General features: G+C 38.2%; 1 protein-coding gene across 1 annotated transcript in view; it reads left to right on the forward strand.

Annotated features, from left to right (window-relative positions):
• Positions 1–24,279, forward strand: part of LOC104222422 (nuclear pore complex protein NUP205) — a 49,541-nt gene that overhangs the window by 11,952 nt on the left and 13,310 nt on the right. Inside the window, exons 10-21 of the mRNA XM_070147697.1 lie at positions 214–303; positions 548–709; positions 17,886–18,002; positions 18,105–18,311; positions 19,311–19,412; positions 19,523–19,654; positions 20,041–20,171; positions 20,270–20,389; positions 20,535–20,658; positions 20,857–21,054; positions 22,948–23,066; positions 23,415–23,565. Coding sequence (XP_070003798.1) covers positions 214–303; positions 548–709; positions 17,886–18,002; positions 18,105–18,311; positions 19,311–19,412; positions 19,523–19,654; positions 20,041–20,171; positions 20,270–20,389; positions 20,535–20,658; positions 20,857–21,054; positions 22,948–23,066; positions 23,415–23,565 — 1,653 coding nt within the window. The remainder of the gene's footprint in view (positions 1–213; positions 304–547; positions 710–17,885; positions 18,003–18,104; positions 18,312–19,310; positions 19,413–19,522; positions 19,655–20,040; positions 20,172–20,269; positions 20,390–20,534; positions 20,659–20,856; positions 21,055–22,947; positions 23,067–23,414; positions 23,566–24,279) is intronic.

Here is a 24,279-nt window from a genome sequence, read left to right on the forward strand (position 1 = left end):
TTCACTGTCTCAATGCCTTGTGATCATTCACCTAGCCATAAGATATTTTATTCCTGTAGCTTGTCATGTATAGATGGCAGCATATAATTTTGAGTTGTATAACAAATAGATGTTACTGGTAGCAGATTATGCTAGTTGGTTGACCAAATTTTTATCTGTGTAGTCCTTCCATTTTGTAATTATCTCAAGTTTATTTTCTATTTTCATCGGCAGAATGACGATGAGGATATGATCTACATGTACAATGCTTATTTGCACAAGATGATAACTTGCCTTTTGTCTCATCCACTGGCCAAGGACAAGGTTTGTTTAATTTCTTTTCTGCAGTGATTCTAATTTCTTTTGAGGATAGATGGTTGAAATTGCCTCTAAAAAAGAAGTTATGTTTGTTATTTCCTCCCAATTATGTACTTTTTTTCTTTTTAAGGCGTGATGTGCAGTTAAAGGAGTCTGAATCATACTTTGCTTGCTGTCCATTTACCAAGTGCGAAGTTAGAAATTGGTGTCTTCCTCATTTCCTTTCAATTTGTACTCTCTTTTATTACAGGTTAAAGAAGCAAAAGAGAAGGCTATGTCGGCACTTAGTCCGTACCGCTTGTCTACTTCACATGATTATACTGTGGATGGAATTGGACATTTTCAAAATGCCACTGAATCAGCGCCACAAACTTTTGTCTCTCTCTTGGAGTTTGTGAGTGAAATTTATCAGGTTAGTGCCATTTGCTGTTTCTTTTGTCCTGGGTGTTGACATGTGATTTTTGTCCCTCCCCAAAATTTTCACATTTTAGCACGTAAATATTTAATTTAGCCTTAATGTAGCTATTTCAGCTTATTTTGACTCTTTTACTTTATTTTCGTCACAAAAATGAAAATTACAAAAAAAAAGATATATAAATTTTAGTTTATTTATTTCTCATAAATTTCGAAAAATACAAAAATAGTACTTTATTTTTATTTTTATCTATACTATATTAAAAGCACGAAGACCCTTAGCGAAACGTCGTTCGCCTTTTTTACCCTTCTAAAATACCTTTCACAATGGATAAAATTGTAACTCAAGTGCTTTCCTAATATTTAGGATATTAAAATCAATTAAAACTTATCTTTCCTTATTAAATTAGGTAAGAAGAAAATACATATATATTTTACCTTATATATATTATACTAATTGAAAATAGATGAGAACATTTATACGGTGCTTTGAATTGAATTCTAATTTAATTGAAATATGAGGACATGAAATCGCATATTAAGTTAATGTTTTTTAATACAATAGCATCCACATTAAAATTGTTTTAACATGGAACAATTAAATGTGCACTTTAAATATTCTTATTTTAGTCATATAATATAATTAATCCATATTCAATTAAGCAACCAAAATAATTATTTGATGCATATTTTAATCATACTAAACCGTAAAAGCTAATCTATATTATAAAAGCACGAAACCTCTACAGAAAATGATGTTTGACTTTTTATTCTTTAAAAATAAATTTCACATTGAATACTAATATAATTTAAATATTTTTCTAATATTTCGGACTTTAAAATCAATTAAATTTTTACTTATTGAATCTTTTTTTATTTAAACTATATAGGAAGTATAAATATTTAGAACTTTAAAATAGATTATATATTAAAAATAAAATGTTTAAATTAATATGTACATGCACACGCATTAAATTTCAATAATGTTTTATAGTATTTGTGCATCCTATTAGATTTTTATGTTTTAGTAATGCTTTCTTTGCTACGCACGTTTCGACAAAGTTATGTAAATTATGATATTTTTTTCATCTCAGCAACTAAAACCTTACTACTTAGGTAATATTGAAACCTTTGAAAGGAGATAAATTGAGACATAAGATTTAATTTTTAAATTTATGTTATATGTTTTTTTTTAAAGAATCGTAATAAAAGTGCTAATTAAACATGTTTGTATCTTCTCGCATGAACTTAAGAATAGCTTTTGAATAATATTTTTAGAAAAAGTTTTAAATCTTCAAGGCTATGTGTTTTTACTGAAACTAAAAAGGAAGTATAATAACTGGTAAAATTGAACTGATAAAACTAAAAAAATAGAACATAATTTAAAGTGAATATATTGATAATGATTGAGAACTTCTATGAACAAAATTTTTTCTTTATTGAGTTAGTTATATAGGATTAGTATTTAATTAACTACGGAAGCTTACACTTTATTTTATAATTTAAAAATATATATTTAATTTTCTTACCAAAAATTGCTTACTAAGATAGGGAACACGCGCAACGCGCGTACACTAAAACTAGTATAATTTTAAAAATACAAAAAATATATATATATCTTTGTTTTAATTATCAGTCTGTTTTAATAATTATTCTGCTTACGTAGGATTAATTAAATAAGGTCGTATTTTTATTCTTGGTTGCGAGGAAAGAATAATATTTGGGTTCAAACGACTCATTTTAGGCCTAATTTTCAGACCTAGCCCAAAACATTTTCAGCCGATACACACATGCTAACACATGCTAGCACATGCTAACACATGCTAGCACATGAACACAACACACAACTCACACTTGAAGACATCTTCTTCATGGTCTTCAATATCCTCCACTATAAAACCTTAACCAAAACCACCTGCCTCACACGGGAGACCCCCCCTTCTCCTCTCTTCATCTTGTTCAAACCACCCTACCACTGCCCAGATCCATCGCCAGAGAACACCCCTCCCAAAAACGTGGATAGAGTATACATTCGATATTCACTCGATATACCGCGGATATACACGGGCAGAACACCCCCTCCCCAACGTATCTCCTTCTTCTTTCTTCTCAAACCAGAAAACGACCCGTCCAGCAGCCATGAACGACCAGTGAAACGACCATCGCTGCGGCTGCTGCCCATCTCCCCAGTCGACCAGTCACGAACCTCGTCGTCCACCCAAATCACCCGTCGACCACACCACCAACAGCCCGTCGAGGTCGTTGGCAATCTTGGTTCGAGTTTTCCGTTTCCATTGAGGTCGCCGTTGTTCGTCGAGGTCCGGTACGTCGAGGTTGTTGTCCGAGTTTCTGTTCCGTTGCGGTCATTTCCGGTTAGTATTCTAAGTTGTAATTTTGAATCGATGAAAGGTCTAATTCTTTTCCTTTCTTCTTGCGATTTTATCTCCTAAATTTGTCGTCTAATGAACGACTTTATGAAATGTTCTCGTGATTGACATTATTGTTTGTGTTAATTTATTCTTAGTAAATGAATTGCTATGTTTGAATTGCTGTTTTTATTTGGAATATAAAAAATATGAACTGGTTTAATTTTGAGTTATTGGAATATAAGATTATGATTAAATCTCATGTTAAACCTTTGGATATATGCCTATCATTTTTCATTCTGAACTAGCATGCTAAGTGGTTATTTTAAATCATAATTGTGTTTCCTTGATTCACTGTGAGCATTTTATCCATAGTACAGTGAATGTATTTTGTCTTTTGTCATCTCGTTATTAATTTAGTACATTGGAATAGTGAGAGTGATTAATGAATTAATGAAAAGTTAGATTTGGTTGAATTGGTAGATGTTATTAATCAAGTTTCGTTGATTAGGTGCAATTAATAAATCATTGTGATTACGGGTACGGTTCCCGTGACGTAGTTGTGATACTTTATTTCTTAAATTCGGGTGCGCATTTATGTGACCCAAATCCAAATCTCTGCTGGGGGTTTTGGCGACTCCCGTGACGTAGGTGCGCAAAAAGGAGGTGTGACAGTTCTGACGACTCTGCTGGGGATTTTTACTGGGGCAGATCTCATTGGTTTTTTTTTTTAATGCCTTTACTTTGGAGGTAATCAACATCATGATCAGTCGGGATTGGACTGACGCACCACTGAGGCTGGGTATCTTCTTCATTTCTTGCTAGACGGAGCTCTGTGAAACCGGTCCTGCCACCTTTTCTTTCTAACACATTTTGGAATTTTGGGTTAAAACGAAAGGGATTCAAGGAAAGGTAAACAAAGAGCGGAGAAACGAATTTAAAAGAGAAGCGTCCCTTTCGGGGAAAAGAAGGACTTATCTGAGGTGCATGCTGGCTTTAAACTGACATGACATGCCTTTTGGACTCGATGCCCGAACCTCACGAACTTGCATTTCCTCACGAACCAAAAACGGATCTATGTTTCCCCACCAGGGAACCTTGCCAGAACTTTCTGTGGTGAAATCATCTTTTCGGCCGACAGCGCCCTTTGCGGGTTTTCGCTAGTCGACCTCTCTCATTTCTTTTCTCACCGTCGCCTGATAGCACTCTTTACGAGTTTTCACTAAACAAGCTCTCTCATTTCCAGTTTCTCTACTCACCCTTGCCTTATGGTGCCCGTGTGGGTTTTCACCAATAAGACTCTCGTTTTATTTCTCTCATAAAAAAAATGACTTAGGATTGACTTACGACTTTGGAACCATTCAAAACGGGGTTACCGCGGGACCATTACCACATCTGCCCTATTTTCATTTTTGAGGGAATTTGGATTTTTATTTTGGTGTGACTGAACCCCATAGAGAGGCTGCCTACGTATCCTTTCGGAATCAAGTCAGACGTAGTTCAGGCAAATCATTTGTTTTTTTTTTAATTTTTTTTTTCAACGGTGCTTTTGGATTCCAGAGAGGGTAGCCAAAGAAATGTAACCGGCTCAAAAGGTTTGTAGAAAGAGTTGATAGTGTTTGGGTAGCGGGAATAAAAGCCTTCATCATCTCAAATGTGCCAACACATCACCGAAGTAAACTCAGACATAGTACCTTTTGACTGCATCCGCGTTCACAGCTGTTTCAGGATCATTTCCTTCAATATCACCCAGATATAACGCTCCTCTTGATAATATCTTCCTGATGATGTACGGACCTTTCCAATTAGGAGCAAATTTTCCTTTCGCTTCCTGGTGATGTGGAAGAATGCGCCTTAACACTAGTTGACCTACTTCAAAATTCCTGGGTCGCACTTTCTTGTTGTAAGCACGGGCCATTCTTTGTTGGTACAACTGCCCGTGACAGACCGCAGCCATTCGCTTTTCATCAATTAAGGTCAACTGCTCCAATCGAGTCTTAACCCATTCGTTATCTTCAATTTCTGCTTCAACAATGGTTCAGAGCAAAGGAATTTCTACCTCTGCCGGTATCACAGCCTCGGTCCCATAAACCAACAAGTATGGGGTTGCCCCTACTGATGTGCGTACTGTAGTGCGATATCCCAACAAGGCAAAAGGTAACTGTTCATGCCATTGTCTGGAACTCTGGATTGTCTTCCTCAAAATCTTCTTGATGTTTTTGTTTGCTGCTTCAACAGCGCCATTGGCCTTGGGCCTATAAGGAGTGGAGTTCCTATGCGTTATTTTGAATTGTTCGCATACATCCTCCATCAAGTGACTATTCAGGTTTGCCGCGTTATTTGTGATGATAGTTGCAGGAATACCGAAACGACAGATAAGATTTGAATGTACAAAATCCACCACGGCCTTCTTAGTGACCGATTTGAGAGTGATAGCTTCAACCCATTTTGTGAAGTAATCAATAGCGACCAATATGAATCTGTGTCCATTTGAGGCTTTTGCCTCGATTGGCCCAATGACATCGATGCCCCAAGCAACAAATGGCCAAGGTGCAGACATGAGATGCAGTTCTGTGGGAGGTGCATGAATCAAATCACCGTGCACCTGACACTGATGACACTTTCGAACGAAACTAAAACAGTCCTTTTCCATGGTCATCAGTAATAACTAGCTAGAAGGATTTTCTTTGCTAAAACGTAACCATTCATGTGGGGTCCACACACTCCTGCGTGTACTTCATGCATGATTCTTCCTGCTTCTTCGGTGTCAACACATCTTAATAAGTTGAGATCCGGGGTTCTTTTATACAATACCTCGCCGCTCAAAAGGAATCCACTCGCATGTCGCCTAATGGTTCTCTTTTGATCTCCAGTAGCATGTTCGGGATATTCTTGTGTTTTCAAGAACCTCTTAACATCATGGTACCATGGCTGGGTATTTGGTCCCGCCTCGATTACATTACAGTAACCGTGTCTTTCCCTGATTTGGATTTCCAAGGGATCGATGTGGGCATTGCCTGGATAAGGTAACATTGAAGCTAAGGTGGCAAGTGCATCGGCTAGTTCATTGTGACACCGCGGGATATACCTGAACTCTATTGATTTGAATCGCTTGCTGAGATCCTCCACGTGCTGCCGGTAAGGAATAAGCTTGACATCTCGAGTTTCCCATTCACCCTGGGCTTGTCGGATAATCAGATCAGAATCCCCCATAATCAACAAATCTTCAACATCTTGATCGATCGCCATATTCATGCCCATGATGCAGGCTTTATATTCAACTGTATTGTTCGTGCAAAAGAAACGAAGCCTAGCTGTGGCCGGATAGTGTTGACCAGTGGGTGAGATCAAGATTGCCCCAATTCCTACACCTTTGGCATTTACAACCCCATCAAAGAACATCTTCCAAGCATGAGCGTCTTCCGAGACTACTCCTATGGTGTTTATCTCTTCATCTGGAAAATAAGTACTCAATGGTTGGTACTCATCATCAATCGGGTTCTCAGCCAAATGATCTGCTAGCGCCTGAGCTTTCATTGCCGTGCGAGTGACATAGACTATGTCGAATTCAGTAAGCAAGATTTGCCACTTTGCCAATCTCCTAGTAGGCATCGGTTTCTGGAATATGTACTTCAAAGGATCCAACCTGGTTATGAGGTAAGTATTATGAGCTTGGAGATAATGTCTCAATTTTTGAGCGACCCACGTCAAAGCACAACACGTTCTTTCCAACAAAGTGTACTTGGCCTCATAGCTGGTGAACTTCTTGCTTAAGTAATAGATCACCTGCTCTTTCTTTCCAGTTATGTCATGTTGTCCGAGGACACAACCGAAAGAATTTTCCAAGACCGTCAGATACAAGAACAAGGGTCTCTTTGGCTCTGGCGGGACCAAAACTGGAGGATTCGAAAGATATCCTTTGATCTTGTCAAAAGCCTCTTGACACTCAACCGTCCATTTGATTGCTGCATCCTTCCTTAATAGCTTGAATATGGGCTCACATGTGCTAGTCAGTTGGGCAATGAATCGATTGATATAGTTTAACCTGCCCAATAGACTCATCACGTCTTTCTTCGTTCTTGGAGGAGGTAGATCTCGGATAGACTTTATCTTTGTTGGACCTAACTCGATACCTCTCCTGCTTACTATGAAACCCAGAAGCTTGCCCGATGGGACTCCGAAGGCGCACTTAGCCGGATTCAGCTTCAGGTCGTACTTTCTCAGCCTCTCAAAGAATTTCCTCAAGTCTCGAACATGATCGTCCTGAGTCTTGGACTTGACTATCACGTCGTCTACATACACCTCTATCTCTTGATGCATCATATCATGAAAATGGCAGTCATGACTCTCATGTAAGTTGCCCTGACATTCTTTAAACCGAATGGCATAACCCGATAACAGTAAGTACCCCAAGGTGTAGTGATGGCGATTTTCTCGGCATCTTCTTCATCCATCAACACCTGATGATATCCAGCGTAACAATCTACGAAAGACTGTATCTCATATTTGGCACAGTTATCAACAAGGATGTGGATGTTGGGCAACGGGAAATTGTCTTTGGGACTTGCCTTATTCAAATCTCGATAATCCACACACACCCGAGTCTTCCCATCTTTCTTCGGTACCGGAACTACATTAGCCAACCACGTAGTATTTCATCACGAGTTATCCCAGGGTGTAACTCGGATGTTTTTCTTTAGTTTCCTGTTTTAACTTCCTGAATTATAAACCTTGTTATCTTCCCAATTCCAAGGAATAAAATCAGTATTTCATCATTTTCCTTTATTCTTTCTGATTTTTGCTATTTTTCTTTTGTCTTTTCCTTTCAGTTATAATAATGCGGCTTTAAATAATATGACATGCTTGCGGACTTCACGCCCAGATCCAAACGAGCTGTTTAATTGTGAAATAATGAACCAAGAACCGAAATATGACGAAGAAGAGGCTTTTAGGGAAATAAATCGAGAATTGGAACACTTTGAGAATAAACCTAAGCCGAGTTTGAATGACACTGAACCAGTTAATTTGCGAACTCCTGAAGAAATCCGAGAAACCAAAATAAGCATTCACACAGATGAGAAAACGCGAGATGCAATAATTCAACTCCTCTTTGAATTTAAAGATGTGTTTGCTTGGTCATACGATGACATGCCAGGATTAGGTGTTGATCTAGTGGTGCATAAATTGCCAATTTACCCTGATTGTCCTCCAGTTCAACAGAAGCAGAGGAAGTTCAAGACTGATATCAGTGATAAGATCAACGAAGAAATCACAAAGCAGTTGAAAACAAGAGTAATTCGGGTAGTCCAGTATACTACGTGGTTGGCTAATGTAGTTCCTGTACCGAAGAAAGATGAGAAAACTCGGGTGTGTGCGAATTATCGAGATTTGAATAGGGCAAGTCCCAAAGACAATTTCCCGTTGCCCAACATCCACATCCTTGTTGATAACTGTGCCAAACATGAGATACAGTCTTTCGTAGATTGTTACGCTGGATATCATCAGGTGTTGATGGATGAAGAAGATGCCGAGAAAACCGCCTTCACTACACCTTGGGGTACTTACTGTTATCGGGTTATGCCGTTCGGTTTAAAGAATGCCGGGGCAACTTACATGAGAGCCATGACTGCCATTTTTCATGATATGATGCATCAAGAGATAGAGGTGTATGTAGACGACGTGATAGTCAAGTCCAGGACTCAGGACGATCATGTTCGAGACTTGAGGAAATTTTTTGAGAGGTTGAGAAAGTACGACTTGAAGATGAATCCGGCTAAGTGCGCCTTCGGAGTCCCATCGGGCAAGCTTCTGGGTTTCATAGTAAGCAGGAGAGGTATCGAGTTAGATCCAACAAAGATAAAGTCTATCCGAGATCTACCTCCTCCAAGAACGAAGAAAGACGTGATGAGTCTATTGGGCAGGTAAACTATATCAATCGATTCATTGCCCAACTGACTAGCACATGTGAGCCCATATTCAAGCTATTGAGGAAGGATGCATCAATCAAATGGACGACTAAGTGTCAAGAGGCTTTTGACAAGATCAAAGAATATCTTTCAAATCCTCCAGTCCTGGTCCCGCCAGAGCCAGAGAGACCCCTGTTCTTGTATTTGACGGTCTTGGAAAATTCTTTCGGTTTTGTCCTCGGACAACGTGACATAACTGGAAAGAAAGAGCAGACGATCTATTACTTAAGCAAGAAGTTCACCGGTTATGAAGCCAAGTACACTTTGTTAGAAAGAACGTGTTGTGCTTTGACGTGGGTCGCTCAAAAATTGAGACATTATCTCCAAGCTCATACTACTTACCTCATAACCAGGTTGGATCCTTTGAAGTACATATTCCAGAAACCGATGCCTACTGGGAGATTAGCAAAGTGGCAAATCTTGCTTACTGAATTCGACAGTCTATGTCACTCGCACGGCAATGAAAGCCCAGGCGTTAGCAGATCATTTGGCTGAGAACCCGATTGATGATGAGTACCAACCATTGAGTACTTATTTTCCAGATGAAGAGATAAACACCATAAGAGTAGTCTCGGAAGACGCTAATGCTTGGAAGATGTTCTTTGATGGGGCTGTAAACGCCAAAGGTGTAGGAATTGGGGCAATCTTGATCTCACCCACTGGTCAACACTATCCGGCTACAGCTAGGCTTCGTTTCTTTTGCACGAACAATACAGCTGAATATGAAGCCTGCATCATGGGCATGAATATGGCGATCAATCAAGATGTTGAAGACTTGTTGATTATGGGGGATTCTGATCTGATTATCCGACAAGCCCAGGGTGAATGAGAAACTCGAGATGTCAAGCTTATTCCTTACCGGCAGCACGTGGAGGATCTCGGCAAGCGATTCAAATCAATAGAGTTCAAGTATATCCCGCGGTGTCACAATGAACTAGCCGATGCACTTGCCACCTTAGCTTCAATGTTACCTTATCCAGGCAATGCCCACATCGATCCCTTAGAAATCCAAATCTGGGAAAGACACAGTTACTGTAATGTAATCGAGGCGGGACCAAGTACCCAGCCATGGTAGCATGATGTTAAGAGGTTCTTGAAGACACAAGAATACCCCGAACATGCTACTGGAGATCAAAAGAGAACTATTAGGCGGCATGCGAGTGGATTCTTTTTGAGCGGCGAGGTATTGTATAAAAGAACCCGGATCTCAACTTGTTAAGATGTGTTGACGTCGAAGAAGCAGGAAAAATCATGCATGAAGTACACGCAGGAGTGTGTGGACCTCATATGAACGGGTATGTCCTGGCGAAGAAAATCCTTCGAGTTGGGTATTATTGGATAACCATGGAGAAAGACTGTTTCAGTTTCGTCCGGAAATGTCATCAGTGCCAGGTACATGGAGATCTGATTCATGCACCTCCAACATAGCTACATCCTATGTCGGCACCGTGGCCTTTTGTCGCCTGGGGTATGGACGTCATTGGTCCGATTGAGCCGAAAGCCTCAAATGGGCACAAATTCATATTGGTCGCTATTGATAACTTCACAAAATGGGTCGAAGCTGTCACTCTCAAATCAGTCACTAAGAAAGCCGTGGCGGATTTTGTACATTCAAATCTTATCTATCGTTTCGGTATTCCTGCAACTATCATTACAGATAACGCGGCAAACCTGAATAGTCACTTGATGGAGGATGTATGCGAACAGTTCAAAATAACGCATAGGAACTCCACTCCTTATCGGCCCAAGGCCAATGGCGCTGTTGAAGCAGCAAACAAAAACATCAAGAAGATTTTGAGGAAGACGATCCAGAGTTTTAAACAATGGCATGAACAGTTACCTTTTGCCTTGCTGGGATATCGCACTACATTACTCACATCAGTAGGGGCAACCCCATATTTGTTGGTTTATGGGACCGAGGCCGTGATACCGGCAGAGGTAGAAATTCCTTCGCTCCGAACCATTGTTGAAGCAGAAATTGAAGATAGCGAGTGGGTTAAGACTCGATTGGAGCAGTTGACTTTGATTGACGAAAAACGAATGGCTGCGGTCTGTCACGGACAGTTGTACCAACAAAGAATGGCCCGTGCTTACAACAAGAAAGTGCGGCCCAGGAATTTTGAAGTAGGTCAACTGGTATTAAGGCGCATTCTGCCACATCACCAGGAAGCGAAAGGAAAATTTGCTCCTAATTGGAAAGGCCCGTACATCATCAGGAAGATATTGCCAAGAGGAGCGTTGTATCTGGGTGATGTTGAAGGAAATGATCCTGAAACAGTTGTGAACGCGGATGCAGTCAAGAGGTACTATGTCTGAGTTTACTTCGGTGATGTGTTGGCACATTTGAGATGATGAAGGCTTTTATTCCCGCTACCCAAACACTATCAACTCTTTCTACAAACCCTTTGAGCCGGTTACATTTCTTTGGCTACCCTCTCTGGAATCCAAAAGCACCGTTGAAAAAAAAAATGATTTGCCTGAACTACGTCTGACTTAATTCCGAAAGGATACGTAGGCAGCCTCTCTCTGGGGTTCAGTCACACCAAAATAAAAATCCAAATTCCCTCCGAAATGAAACTGGGGCAGATGTTATTATGGTCCCGCGGTAATCCCGTTTTTGAATGGTTCCAAAGTTGTAAGTCAATCCAAATCATTTTTTTTATTTATGAGAGAAATAAAATGAGTCTTATTGGTGAAAACCCACACGGGCACCATAAGGCGAGGGTGAGTAGAGAAACTGGAAATGAGAGAGCTTGTTTAGTGAAAACTCGTAAAGAGTGCTATCAGGCGACGGTGAGAAGAGAAATGAGAGAGGTCGACTAGCGAAAACCCGCAAAGGGCGCTGTCGGCCGAAAAGATGATTTCACCACAGAAAGTTCTGGCAAGGTTCCCTGGCATGGAAACATAGATCCGTTTTGGTTCATGAGGAAATGCAAGTTCGTGAGGTTCGGGCATCCAGTCCAAAAGGCATGTCATGTCAGTTTAAAGCCAACATGCACCTCAGATAAGTCCTTTTTTTCCCCGAAAGGGACGCTTCTCTTTTAAATTCGTTTCTGCGCTCTTTGTTTACCTTTCCTTGAATCCCTTTCGTTTTAACTCTAAATTCCAAAATGTGTTAGAAAGAAAAGGTGGCAGGGCCGGTTTCACAGAGCTCCGTCTAGCAAGAAGTGAAGAAAATACCCAGCCTCAGTGGTGCGTCAGTCCAATCCCGACTGATCATGATGTTGATTACCTCCAAAATATAAAGGCATTAAAAAAAAAAATCCCCAATGAGATCTGCCCCAGTAAAAATCCCCAGCAGAGTCGCCAGAGCTGTCACACCTCCATTTTGCGCGCCTACCCCGAAGGATAAATGCGTGAGGGAGTTTTTCCAATTTAAGTGACAATATTCGAAATGAGATTATTTATTTAATTCAGAGTCGCCACTTGGGAAAGGTTTGACTTTTGGTGTCCCAAGTCACCGGTTTATCTTGAATCCCAAATCGAAGGAAATTTTCGACTTTCCAAATGAAGTCTGCGAACCAGAAATTCTAAGTAAGGAATTCTGTTGACCCGAGGGAAGGTGTTAGGCACCCACGGATCCCGTGGTTCTAGCACGGTCGCTTAAATTGTTATAATGGCTAAATATCTGATTTTAATACATGTTATAACTTGTGTGCTTTTATTAGGTTTAAAACCGCTTTTATTATTATTTTTTAATAGAATTGCAACGTCGTGAAAATGCATCTCGAACCACGTCACAATCAATGCACCCGTGGTTGTTAATACGTTCCGACTCCGTTGAGATTTGGATTTGGGTCACATAAATGCGCACCCGAATTTAAGCATGTAATTTAATTAAAATCGCGTCTAAAGAGTCTTTAACGTTATTATCTCTGAGGAAAACCGTGAAGTTCGCTATACGGCTCATTCCGTATTCTAAGTATTTTAATATATACATTTATGAGAGCCTCGCAGTTTGTGCATTTTTTTTTTGCGAGGCTCGTCTGACAACCAACTTAAAAAAAATACTTCAAATAAATGCTGTACATATGTTTAAACTAAAGCTAAAGCCAAAAGCAAAGTTAAAGCTTAAAGGTAAAGCAAAAGCAAAAGTTAAAGCAAAAACAAAAGTTAAAGCAAAAGCAAAGTTAAAGCTAAATTTAAAATTAAAGCAAAAGTTAAAGCAAAAGGGTGTTATTATTTTAATAACTTTTACCATTTCGGAAAAATTCAAGGTTATTTAAAACATCTCAAACCATGACACCCGTGGTTCACAACACACTTTATTTAACCTTGTTCGAAATTGAAGTCGGGTCACATGAAATGCGCCCCCGAATTTAGAAATTAAGTATCGCAACTACGTCACGGGAACCGTACCCGTAATCACAATAATTTATTAATTGCACCTAATCACCGAAACTTGATTAATAACTTCTACCAATTCAACCAAATCTACCTTTCATTAATTCATTAAACACTCTCACTATTCCAATGTACTAAATTAATAACGAGATGACAAAAGACAAAATACATTCACTGTACTATGGATAAAATGCTCACGGTGAATCAAGGAAACACAATTATGATTTAAAATAACCACTTAGCATGCTAGTTCAGAATGAAAAATGATAGGCATATATCCAAAGGTTTAACATGAGATTTAATCATAATCTTATATTCCAATAACTCAAAATTAAACCAGTTCATATTTTTTATATTCCATATAAAGACAACAATTCAAACATAGCAATTCATTTACCAAGAATACATCAACACATAAACGATAATGTCAATCACGAGAACATTTTCATAAAGTCGTTCATTAGACGACAAATTTAGGTGACAAAATCGCAAGAAGAAAGGAAAAAAATTAGACCTTTCATCGATTCAAAATTACAACTTAGAATACTAACCGGAAATGACCGCAACGGAACAGAAACTCGGACAACAACCTCGACGTACCGGACCTTGACGAACAACGACAACCTCAACGGAAACGGAAAATTCGAACCAAGATTGCCAACGACCTCGACGGGCTGTTGGTGGTGTGGTCGACGGGTGGTTTGGGTGGACGACGAGGTTCGTGACTGGTCGACTGGGGAGCTGGGCAGCGATGGTCGTTTCACTGGTCGTTCATGGCTGCTGGATGGGTCGTTGTTTTCTGGTTTGAGAAGAAAAAAGAAGGAGATACGTTGGGGAGGGGGTGTTCTGCCCGTGTATATCCGCGGTATATCTAATGTATACTCTGTCCGTGTTTTTCTTTGGGAGGGGTGTTCTCTGGCGATGGAGCTGGGCAGTGGTAGAGTGGTTTGAACAAGACGAAGAGATGAGAGGGGGGGGGGGTCTCCTGTGTGTATGGTTTTTTTCTTCTTCTCCAAAAATGGAGAAGAAGACCAACAGTAGTGGTCTTCCTTTTTTTTTTCCAAAAAAAATGTCTCCCTTCCTTCATGTGCTCATCCGTGTATATGTAAATGTAGGGTGTTTTCATGTGCTTTTTCTCTTTTTTCTTTTAAATCTAAGTGGTCCAAATTTTAAAAGCCTTCCCATGTTACTTTGTCCATGTGCCCATGTTCTTGTGTTTTGTCTGTGTCCTCTACGTGTGGTGGGCTCGGATTGTTACGGGCTAGGTTCGAAAATTAGGCTTAAAAATGGGTCCTTTGAACCCGAATATTATTCTTTGCCCGGAACCGAGAATGAAAACATGAATTTATTTAATTAATCCTACATAAGCAAAATAACTATAAAAATAAGACTGACAATTAAAACAAAACTATTTTTTATATTTTTTCAAGTTTTTTTTTTAAAAAAAAGAAAAGCTACAACACATTAATTAAACTATTTTTACAATTTTCGTTTTTATATATAAAGATAAAAATATAAAGTACTATTTTTGTATTTTTTAAAGTTTATGAGAAATAAATAAACTAAAATTTATATATCTTTTTTTTTTGTAATTTTTATTTTTTTGACGAAAATAAAGTAAAAGAGTCAAAATAAGCTGAAATAGCTACATTAAGGCTAAATTAAATATTTACGTGCTACAATGTGAAAAATTTGGGGAGGGACAAATCACATGTCAACAGCTTTTTTCGAGTCATGTCGATATGAAAATTCGAATTTTGAATATGTCGAATCACATGTCGAAAATGATATATCGAATGTATACTCTGTCCGCGTTTTTGGGAGGGGTGTTCTCTGGCGATTGAGCTGGGCAGTGGTAGGGTGGGTTGAACAAGATGAAGAGAGGAGAAGGGGGGGGGGGTCTCCCGTGTGAGGCAGGTGGTTTTGGTTAAGGTTTTATAGTGGAGAATATTGAAGACCATGAAGAAGATGTCTTCAAGTGTGAGTTGTGTGTTGTGTTCATGTGCTAGCACATGCTAACACAGGGTGGGGAGTTTTCATCTTGGGTAGGCCGTGTTAACTTATTGTTTTTTGTCTGATGCTGATGATCTCTTTGTGTTCGAATCTTCTGTTACAAAGTGGGTTGTTTGGGGAAGACATTATCAATGTTCGCTGTAGTCTCTGAGCTATTGAGTTTTGCCTGGTTTCTTAGTTTAAGCACCGGAAAGACTTAACTATGCTGTTACCGCAATCAGTAAATGATTTAAGACTATCTTGGGGTATAACCAAGCATAGGCAACATAAATAAAGACTTAGCTTCTTTTTGACGAGGCACAATAACACAAAATGGCCGCCGTTGCTCAATTTGGCTGACATTGACCTGAAGTTTTCCTTGTATGGGAGTCTTTTGTTACATACAATGTTATCAGAGGCTCGGTTGAGTTGCAATTAAACCCTGAAGCTCAGTTAAAGCCGAGGTATGCGCTTCGCCTTGCTTAGGTGGCACTTTAATGTTGGTGGTAAGGTGATAAGGATGACCTCATCACCCAGGGACTCCTCTTTAAGTGATCATCAATAGACAAAATAGTGATGGTAAACTAATATATTACAAAATATTGATGGTAAACTAATATATTAATTGTTAAAAAACGTTATGGATGAAATTTTAATAAGCAATAATAAGAGAGTAAAAATTTAGTATAAGAAAACTAGCCCAATTAAAAATTAAACTACGTTTGTCCACCTGAATCAGAAGTTCAAAATGGGTTTTAAACTTGATGGGCATGATTTTTACTTCGTATATTGTGCTTATTATAATTTTATTTTTTCAAATTATTTTATCCAAACAATAAATGTTTGTGTTTGTAGTTCTTTTTCTTGCATTACATATATAAATTTCTTTTTTTTTTTCATTAGTCCCATTCTTTTTTTTCCATTAGTGGACCTTTTGTTGTAGATATCAAACATTGCTGTTCACTGTACCTATGATCTCTGAGATATTGAGCTTGCCTGGTTTCTTTATTTAAGCACTTCAACAGATTTAGCGCTATGCTGTTAGCAGCAGTGGTATTAAAAGCCATTGCTTCGTTGTTTAAAGCGACGTCAAACAAGGAGTTTTTCCTTCATGGCAATGCCACGCGCTTCAAAGAAGTGTGTACTTCAAATAATGACGCATAAAACGATCCAAAAAATAAAGCATTGTTTTTTGAATCTCAATTTTGAGTTGTTGGATTTATATTGCTGCTATTATTGTATGCTGGATGCTAAATTTAGTTATTTTAATTGCACTTTGATTATTATAGTACTTAATTTAAGTATGTTTGGTCTTTTCTATTTTTTCCATAGTTGTTTGGGTTACTTCAAAGAGTCTTTTATTCAAAATTGCTCTGCTATATTAAGGAATGATTTAAGACTATCATGGGAATAGGCAACAAAAATAAAGACTAGTATTCTTTTTTGATAAGTTAGGTAGTTAGCCTCACTAAGAGAGTGCTGAAGTGTGTACTGAGAGTGAGGGCCATCTTTCTTATAACTATGTACTATCTAATTCTCTAAGTAAAAGTTAGGATCTACTTTTTGAGCCCCTAAAGATCCTCAAATCTATGCCCAAGTGATTCCTAGAATAGACCATGAAAAGCGTGCTTGTGTAACCATAGCTTGTGTACTGTATCAATTGATACCTTTTAAACATCATATTTTAGGCTGTTAAAGGGAAGTTGATCTGCACTGTTGCATGACTCCTTATTACAAGGTAATCTATCTGCTTAAACCTGTTACGAAGTGAGATTGACCCGTTCCAGTAGATGTTTTATGTGGTTTTTGAAGGCCGTTAAGGATTGTTTTACTGACGTCGTGGTACATGGTCTGCATTGTCTTGAGGTTATTTTAGTGAGTATCCATTAACAATGAGGTTGTGTCGAAACTAAAGTTGTGGCATCACAATCAATGAAGTTGGAATTAAAGCCTTGGAAGATCAAGACCTTATGGTGTGACTTAGTGGTCGATGAAATGGGTGCAACCTTTGAAAAGCAGGGTTTAATCCATTAAAGATAAAAAACACTAACTGATTTCTTCCCGCCTAGCTAAGCTTTAGTGGGTAGAGTTACTCTGTACCTGCGCTGGTGGGAGGTAGTAAATACTCGGTGGAATAATCGAGGTGCGCAGATGCTGGATCGTGTACCGCCGTTAAAAAAAAAAGGAAAGCAATGGAAGACCAAGATTCAGATCCCAGCAGAAACAGAATTGCTGGGTCATTTCTTCCCATCTGCCTAATCTTTGGTGGGGCATTGGTTATGCTGTACTGATAGGAGGATACAAGTATCCAGTGAAACTGTCAAGATGCATGCAAGATGGCCCTCTCACAACTCACAACTATTATTTCAAAAGAAGTTAAAAAACATGAAATTGTGGAGACAGAAGTTACAAATTGTTTTTTCTTGTTCCATCTTTCTTCTGTTCTTTTTCCCTATATGATTGTTATCGTCTTACTTTGACTTCCTTGTCTGTGATCTTTCATTAGAGAGAACCCGAGTTGCTGTCTGGTAATGATGTTCTGTGGACATTTGTCAACTTTGCCGGGGAGGATCACACTAACTTTCAAACACTTGTAGCATTTTTGAGAATGCTGAGTACCTTGGTAAGTAAGTTTGGCTATATTGCCAAGTTGGTAAAAGTTTCATACCTTCTAATGATAAGCATGCATCAACTAAGTCTTGTGATTTTCATGCATCTAACCCAGGCTTCTAGTGCTGAGGGTGCTTCCAAAGTTTTTGAGTTACTTCAGGGAAAAACATTCCGTTCTATCGGATGGAGCACTTTATTTGATTGTTTATCAATTTATGAGGAAAAGTTCAAACAAGCTGTGCAAAGTCCTGGCACAGTTTTGCCAGAGATACAGGAAGGAGATGCCAAAGCACTTGTTGCTTACTTGAATGTTCTGCAAAAGGTGAGTGATATCACTGGCCTATCTCATTTTTGTCTATGTTCTTTACAGTTTTCACTTTATAGACTAGAATGCAATGTGGTGGAAACGTTATCTCCTTTGTGTCTCAACTAATTTCATGTCTTGTTTTTGGGGAGCTTTGCATGGGAACATATCTTCAGTTATATATTTAAAATTACCTAGGTATTTAGCCGCCACGAAGTCTGAAACTACCCACATTTTATATGTGTACTACTTTGGCTTTATGTAAAAACATCGCGCTGCACTCTTTCTGTGAAAAATAATCGATAATCAGTTTTTGGTGGGAAGCCCTGGTTGTTTCTAATGAATGTTGGGAACTATAAACTGCAAAGCTGGTGCTCAAGTTAATTTTATAATATCTTAGAGAATTGGATAACATAATAGGCTTCTGATATTTCTTTAATCAGTTAATTTTTAATTCACAGTTAATTTTCTCAATTTTTTTTTTTTGATAAGGAGAATCCCGGAGGGCCAGCGGTGCTAGGTTTGAACCTCGGTGGATAATGGGCCCTGCCTCTACCCTTCTCCACTTAAATATTATGCTTTTGTCTACTTTAGGATTCGAACCCGTGATGTGCCTCTACACATGTACCACTGGACTAAAACCCTGGGAACTGGGGGAAGTTAATTTTCTCAACATAACCTACTTATAGTTAGTGTGGTCTAAGAAATTTTGTAAGATGCTAATTGTTTTGATAGCAGGTTAGAGATAATAGAGGTACCTCTGTTTAGCTAAAAAGGCCGGCGGAGGAACAGCTTTTGTACCTCAACTTAACCCTATAATGCACTGAGATAGAAATGAAATAACATTTTGTATGGAAGGTCATGGATTTTTCTCTCTCAAGTGATTAATCAAGAGATCTCTTAACATCTGATTTTGATTTATTTTTAGGAGATTGTAATGGAAATTCAGTCTATGTATGTTTTTCTGCTCAGGTGCGTGGATATAACAGACTTGAGATGATTTTTTGTGTGGTGCAGGTTGTTGAAAATGCGAATCCCGTAGAAAGGAAGAATTGGTTCCCTGATATTGAGCCGTTGTTCAAGCTGCTTGGTTATGAAAATGTCCCTCCCTATCTTAAGGTAAGTCGTCTATTTTCTTGTCCCTTTTGGTTTAGTCGCTCTTTCAGTTTCATGCTTATTTGTTGCCACTAAGTTCTGCTACTAATTATTTTTGTACCTGTGATTAATAGGGTGCGCTAAGAAATGCGATAGCTACTTTTGTTCAAGTATCACCAGTTATGAAAGATACAACTTGGAGGTATTTAGAGCAATATGATCTACCTGTAGTTGTTGGGAATACAACACAACCCTTGACAACACAGGTTGGTGTGTCTGTTATTTTATCTGCTTGGCAGTCTCTGTGTCTTATTTTTTATATATAACAAAGTAATCATTTTTTAATGAAGTTGGGAAAATCCCGTGTACAAGAGGTCAAACTATTTTATTAAGTAGAGCTCGATTCTGTTGGATCTGTATTGCTGGGAGGGGTTGGAATGGGTGGGTGGCTGCTGGAATAAATGAAAAGATTAGACCATCACTCTGCTTGTATGAAGATGCAATTTTGCTTTTTCTGATAAGGCGACTGTTTTTCATGGTCTAATGCATTGTCATTTGCCTTCCCAAGGCAATTCCTTATTCTCTCCCATCTTCCCTCTGCTTTGTCTATTTTTAAAGGGGAACTATCTCATCCAACACTTTGTTCTTGCAGGTTTATGATATGCGATTTGAGCTGAATGAAATTGAAGCTAGGAGGGAGCAATACCCTTCAACTATATCATTCATTAATTTGTTGAATACACTTATTGCTGCTGAAAAGGATGTTAGTGATAGAGGGCATAGGTATTGGGCTTTTGGCGATTACATGTACCATATCATGGTTTCTAGTTAATATTTTTCGGGAATTGTATTATTTCTCATTCCGAGCTACACCTCTCCAGATTCATTGGCATCTTTAAATTCATTTATGATCATGTCTTTGGGCCATTCCCACAGAGAGCTTATGCTGATCCGTGTGAGAAGTGGCAACTTGTCATAGCTTGCCTCAAACATTTCCAGATGTAAGTCTTATCTCAATTTCCTCTATGGCCCTTTGTACATTTTTTTCTTTTTTTCTCTTGGGCCTTGTCTATGAGGGGTTTAAGATTTACTTATAGATTTATGAAAGAAGTTGCTGACTTTCATGTCCAATAATGTTATATGCAGGATGCTGAGCATGTATAGTATCAGAGATGAGGATATTGACAGCGTCGTGGACCAATATCAGCTATCAGAAGCAGGGCAATCTACTCCGCTGCAGATGCAGCTGCCTTTAATAGAATTGATGAAAGTATTACTTCCTCAAACTACTCTGTTACTTTACTTTAGTGTCTCTTTGTCCTGTTGATGCAATCTGATTTTGTTTTAGTGTCTCTTTGTCCTATTCATATCTAGCAAGTATTTGCTATTATTTGTATGCTATAAGTTACTATTGCCATACTTATCGTTGGCAACATGAGTTATGTAAATTCTTTTTGCTGTTACGCAGGATTTTATGAGTGGTAAAACTGTGTTTCGGAATATCATGAGTATTCTTTCACCAGGAGTCAATTATCTAATCGGTGAACGAACAAGTCAAATTTACGGGCAACTTCTTGAAAAAGCTGTCCTGCTTTCTTTGGAAATTATAAATCTCGTATTGGAGAAAGATTTAGCTGTGTCTGATTTTTGGCGTCCTTTGTATCAAGTAAGGATCCTAATCTTCATCTCGAGTTTCCTGCTTTTTCTTTTCTGTTGCCTCACCTCCACTGGATGAAGCTTCTAACTTGAATGAATATAATGTTCTGCTAATTTTGTTGTAACCACTATTCACATATTACTGCCTATACCAATTGTAATGTGTCATAGTGGTTGTTTTCTTTGCAACTAGTTGAAACGGGAGCATAGATGCTGTCACTTTGGTCTGATATATGTAGGGACTGTTCATGTTAATTGACACTACCCGTTTTTATTTTTATTCAGTTTGTTTTAGTTATTCTATGCTTGTTCATAATAAAACATGTCAATACCAAAAGTTTAGTCTCTGTTTCGCATGATGGGAAATTTAATGAAATATTTTTTTTGGGTCAATGGTTGTGTATAATGTTGACAATATTTTTCTCATACATTAAAATGGAGAATAATTGTGTCCCCCTGAGGGCAGCTGTTATTTTCTGTGAGAAATCTGCTCGATTATTCCCTCAAGCTACTGGGATTAAATAGCGAGCGACATAGTTGTTCACCAATTTTATTCATTCCAATTGAACATGATGAATAATTTCAAGGTTTGGAAACTATTTTTCGTGAGAACATTACATCATCCGAACAGAGATGGCGAATCCAATTAAGAGCCATCGCTTCGTCGTTTAAAGCGTTGAAGAAATGTGGAACGAGGGGTTATTGCTTCTTTATAAAGCCATGTGCTTTAGAGAAGTTTGGGCTTCAAACAATGGTGCAAAAAGTATGATTCTAATCACAATTGGTCGCTCTTTTGAATCTGAACTTTGAGGAGTTGGATTAACCTCGGCATTACTGTATATTGGATACTGAAATCAATTAGACTTTAATTTAGTTTCTCAAAAAAAAAATTAGTTTTTGTTGTCTTTGGGAATGTTTGATATACTTTAGTTTCTCATAATTGTGCATTGGTCTTTGAAGAAGCGTGCGCTTTTCTTCTTTTCTTTTCGCTTCGAGCACTATGTATCTTGTCGCTTTGTTGTACTTTTCGCTTTTAAAAACATTGGGCTGGGAGATGATTGAGCAAATCATTCACTACAGGTGGTTAGTGAAGAGCGGCCAACATAGGGCTGTAGATATTAATGCAAGACCAATCATAAGATACTGAATCTAGGACGGGTGATTTTAAAATATCATAAAAGAAGAAATTTCACAATCTGTAACTCTTGACACACTTTCTTGGTTCTGTTATATTAAATGATTTAGAATCTGGTTTCTTGAATGTCTTGACTAGTTTTTTTGGTATATATTCTAGGTCTCTTACACTTCTTATGGATGGGTAGCTGCCACCTCCTTTTTTGCTGTATTTTCTGCTAATACAATTTCTTTTTTCCATAGAGACCTTGTAACGTAATTTGCCAATAAGATTTTATGCAAACATGTTAATTTTTCAACCTTTTTTCAAGTGGACACTGGTTCCATAGCGGTCAGAACATACAGGAATAGTTTTGGCCATGCTTTTGGTTTTACTTACTATCAATGCCACTTTACAGGGTAACATGTTGTCTTTGCCACTAGCAGCACTTTTTAATGTTCAATTCTCGAGTAGTTACAGGTATTTCCGTGGAAGAACATTAGGGTAATATTTTCGTAGATGGAGAGTAAATGATATTAAACGAATCAATGTTACTACCTAAGTACTGTTTTGCTACATATGAAATATAGAAAAGTTACCAGTTTCAAAAAAATGATATTAAACGAATCAATGTTACTACAATGAATATTCTTAAAATGAAACATGCTGCACGTGATTATATGTATGCACTAAAAACTTATATATGATTTGATCGAGTTGTTTGGCTGCATATTGTTGCCTTCTTTTGCTGTCATCTCATTGTCTAACTGGTGCTTCTTGTTTATGCAGCCTCTGGATGTCATTCTCTCACAAGATCAGAACCAAGTTGTGGCTTTATTGGAGTATGTCAGATATGATTTGCAGCCCCATGTTCAACAGTCCTCTATCAAAATAATGAACATCCTTAGGTAATACTTTCATCCTCGCCTTTTCATTTCTACTTCCTCATCCCCAAATGTTTGTCATTCTCTTAGTCCCAGTTGTTCAAACAACATGATTAAATGCAATGATTGAAGTTCTGTTCCTTCACGCCAATGATATTTCTGTTACCAACTCAAATGCGGGCATTTACCCCGCATTTACCTTTTACAGTTTCCCACCTTTTTTCTTTCCCTTGTAATTAGTTTTTACCGAAAGCACAAACTATTTTAGGGCAACCGAAAGAAGAAATGTAGCATCATATTTGGAATTAAGAAAGGATTGCATTGTCTCATGTTACAGTGCCAATTTCTGACGTTGATGGTGCTTTATGGCAGTTCTCGCATGGTTGGGCTTGTTCAGTTGCTCATAAAATCCAATGCTGCAGGGAGCTTGATTGAGGATTATGCTGCCTGCTTAGAGCTGCGATCTGAAGAATGTCAAATTATTGAGGACTCCCGTGAAGATTCAGGCGTTCTCATACTGCAAGTAAGTTCCTGGATCTAAGACCTTCAGAATTGGAAGGTGAGAAGATTTTAATCTAGCAAATAGGGATCCTGTATTCTTTAGCCAAGTTTCACTGGACTGATGGGAATGACGGAGAAGGATGCAATATAGAATAGTTGGTAGAAGGGCAAAATTTGCCATAAAATGACTGGAATGTGTAACTGAAACATTGAATGAGGTGGAATCTGTATTCTTTATTACTTGGTATGATACTGTATAATTGTAACCCTAATCTATGTTACTCGGACTCTTCACAAATATTGTCGGGTGCGTGTTAGATCCTCCAAAAGTAGTGCATTTTCGGACGATCCGACACGGGTGCAGCAGTATTTTGGAGAGTCCAAGCAAGATAGACCCTAATCTACTTACTTAATGTACTATTAGAGGAACTTGAACCTTCTAGTTTAACTTCGAAGAAAAGGACTTCCAATAACATTTTAAAGAAGGGACTGCATTGCTATATGCAGAATATGCAAATAAAATGAGTTATTTTTGAGAAACTATGATTAAACACAATCAATAGCATCAATTTCTAAGAACTTGCTATAGTAATTGCATATGTTGATCGAATATCTTAGTTCCTCATTAACAATATATATTTAGAAATGAAAATATTATGAGTTCCCTTGGGATGTCAAGATAAGTGTCTGCCCACTGTGCTATGTTGTAGTTCTGCAGTTAGTTTTTATAACTGTT

This window comes from Nicotiana sylvestris, chromosome 6 (assembly GCF_000393655.2).
Source record: "Nicotiana sylvestris chromosome 6, ASM39365v2, whole genome shotgun sequence".
In the NCBI taxonomy this organism is placed as follows: domain Eukaryota; kingdom Viridiplantae; phylum Streptophyta; class Magnoliopsida; order Solanales; family Solanaceae; genus Nicotiana; species Nicotiana sylvestris.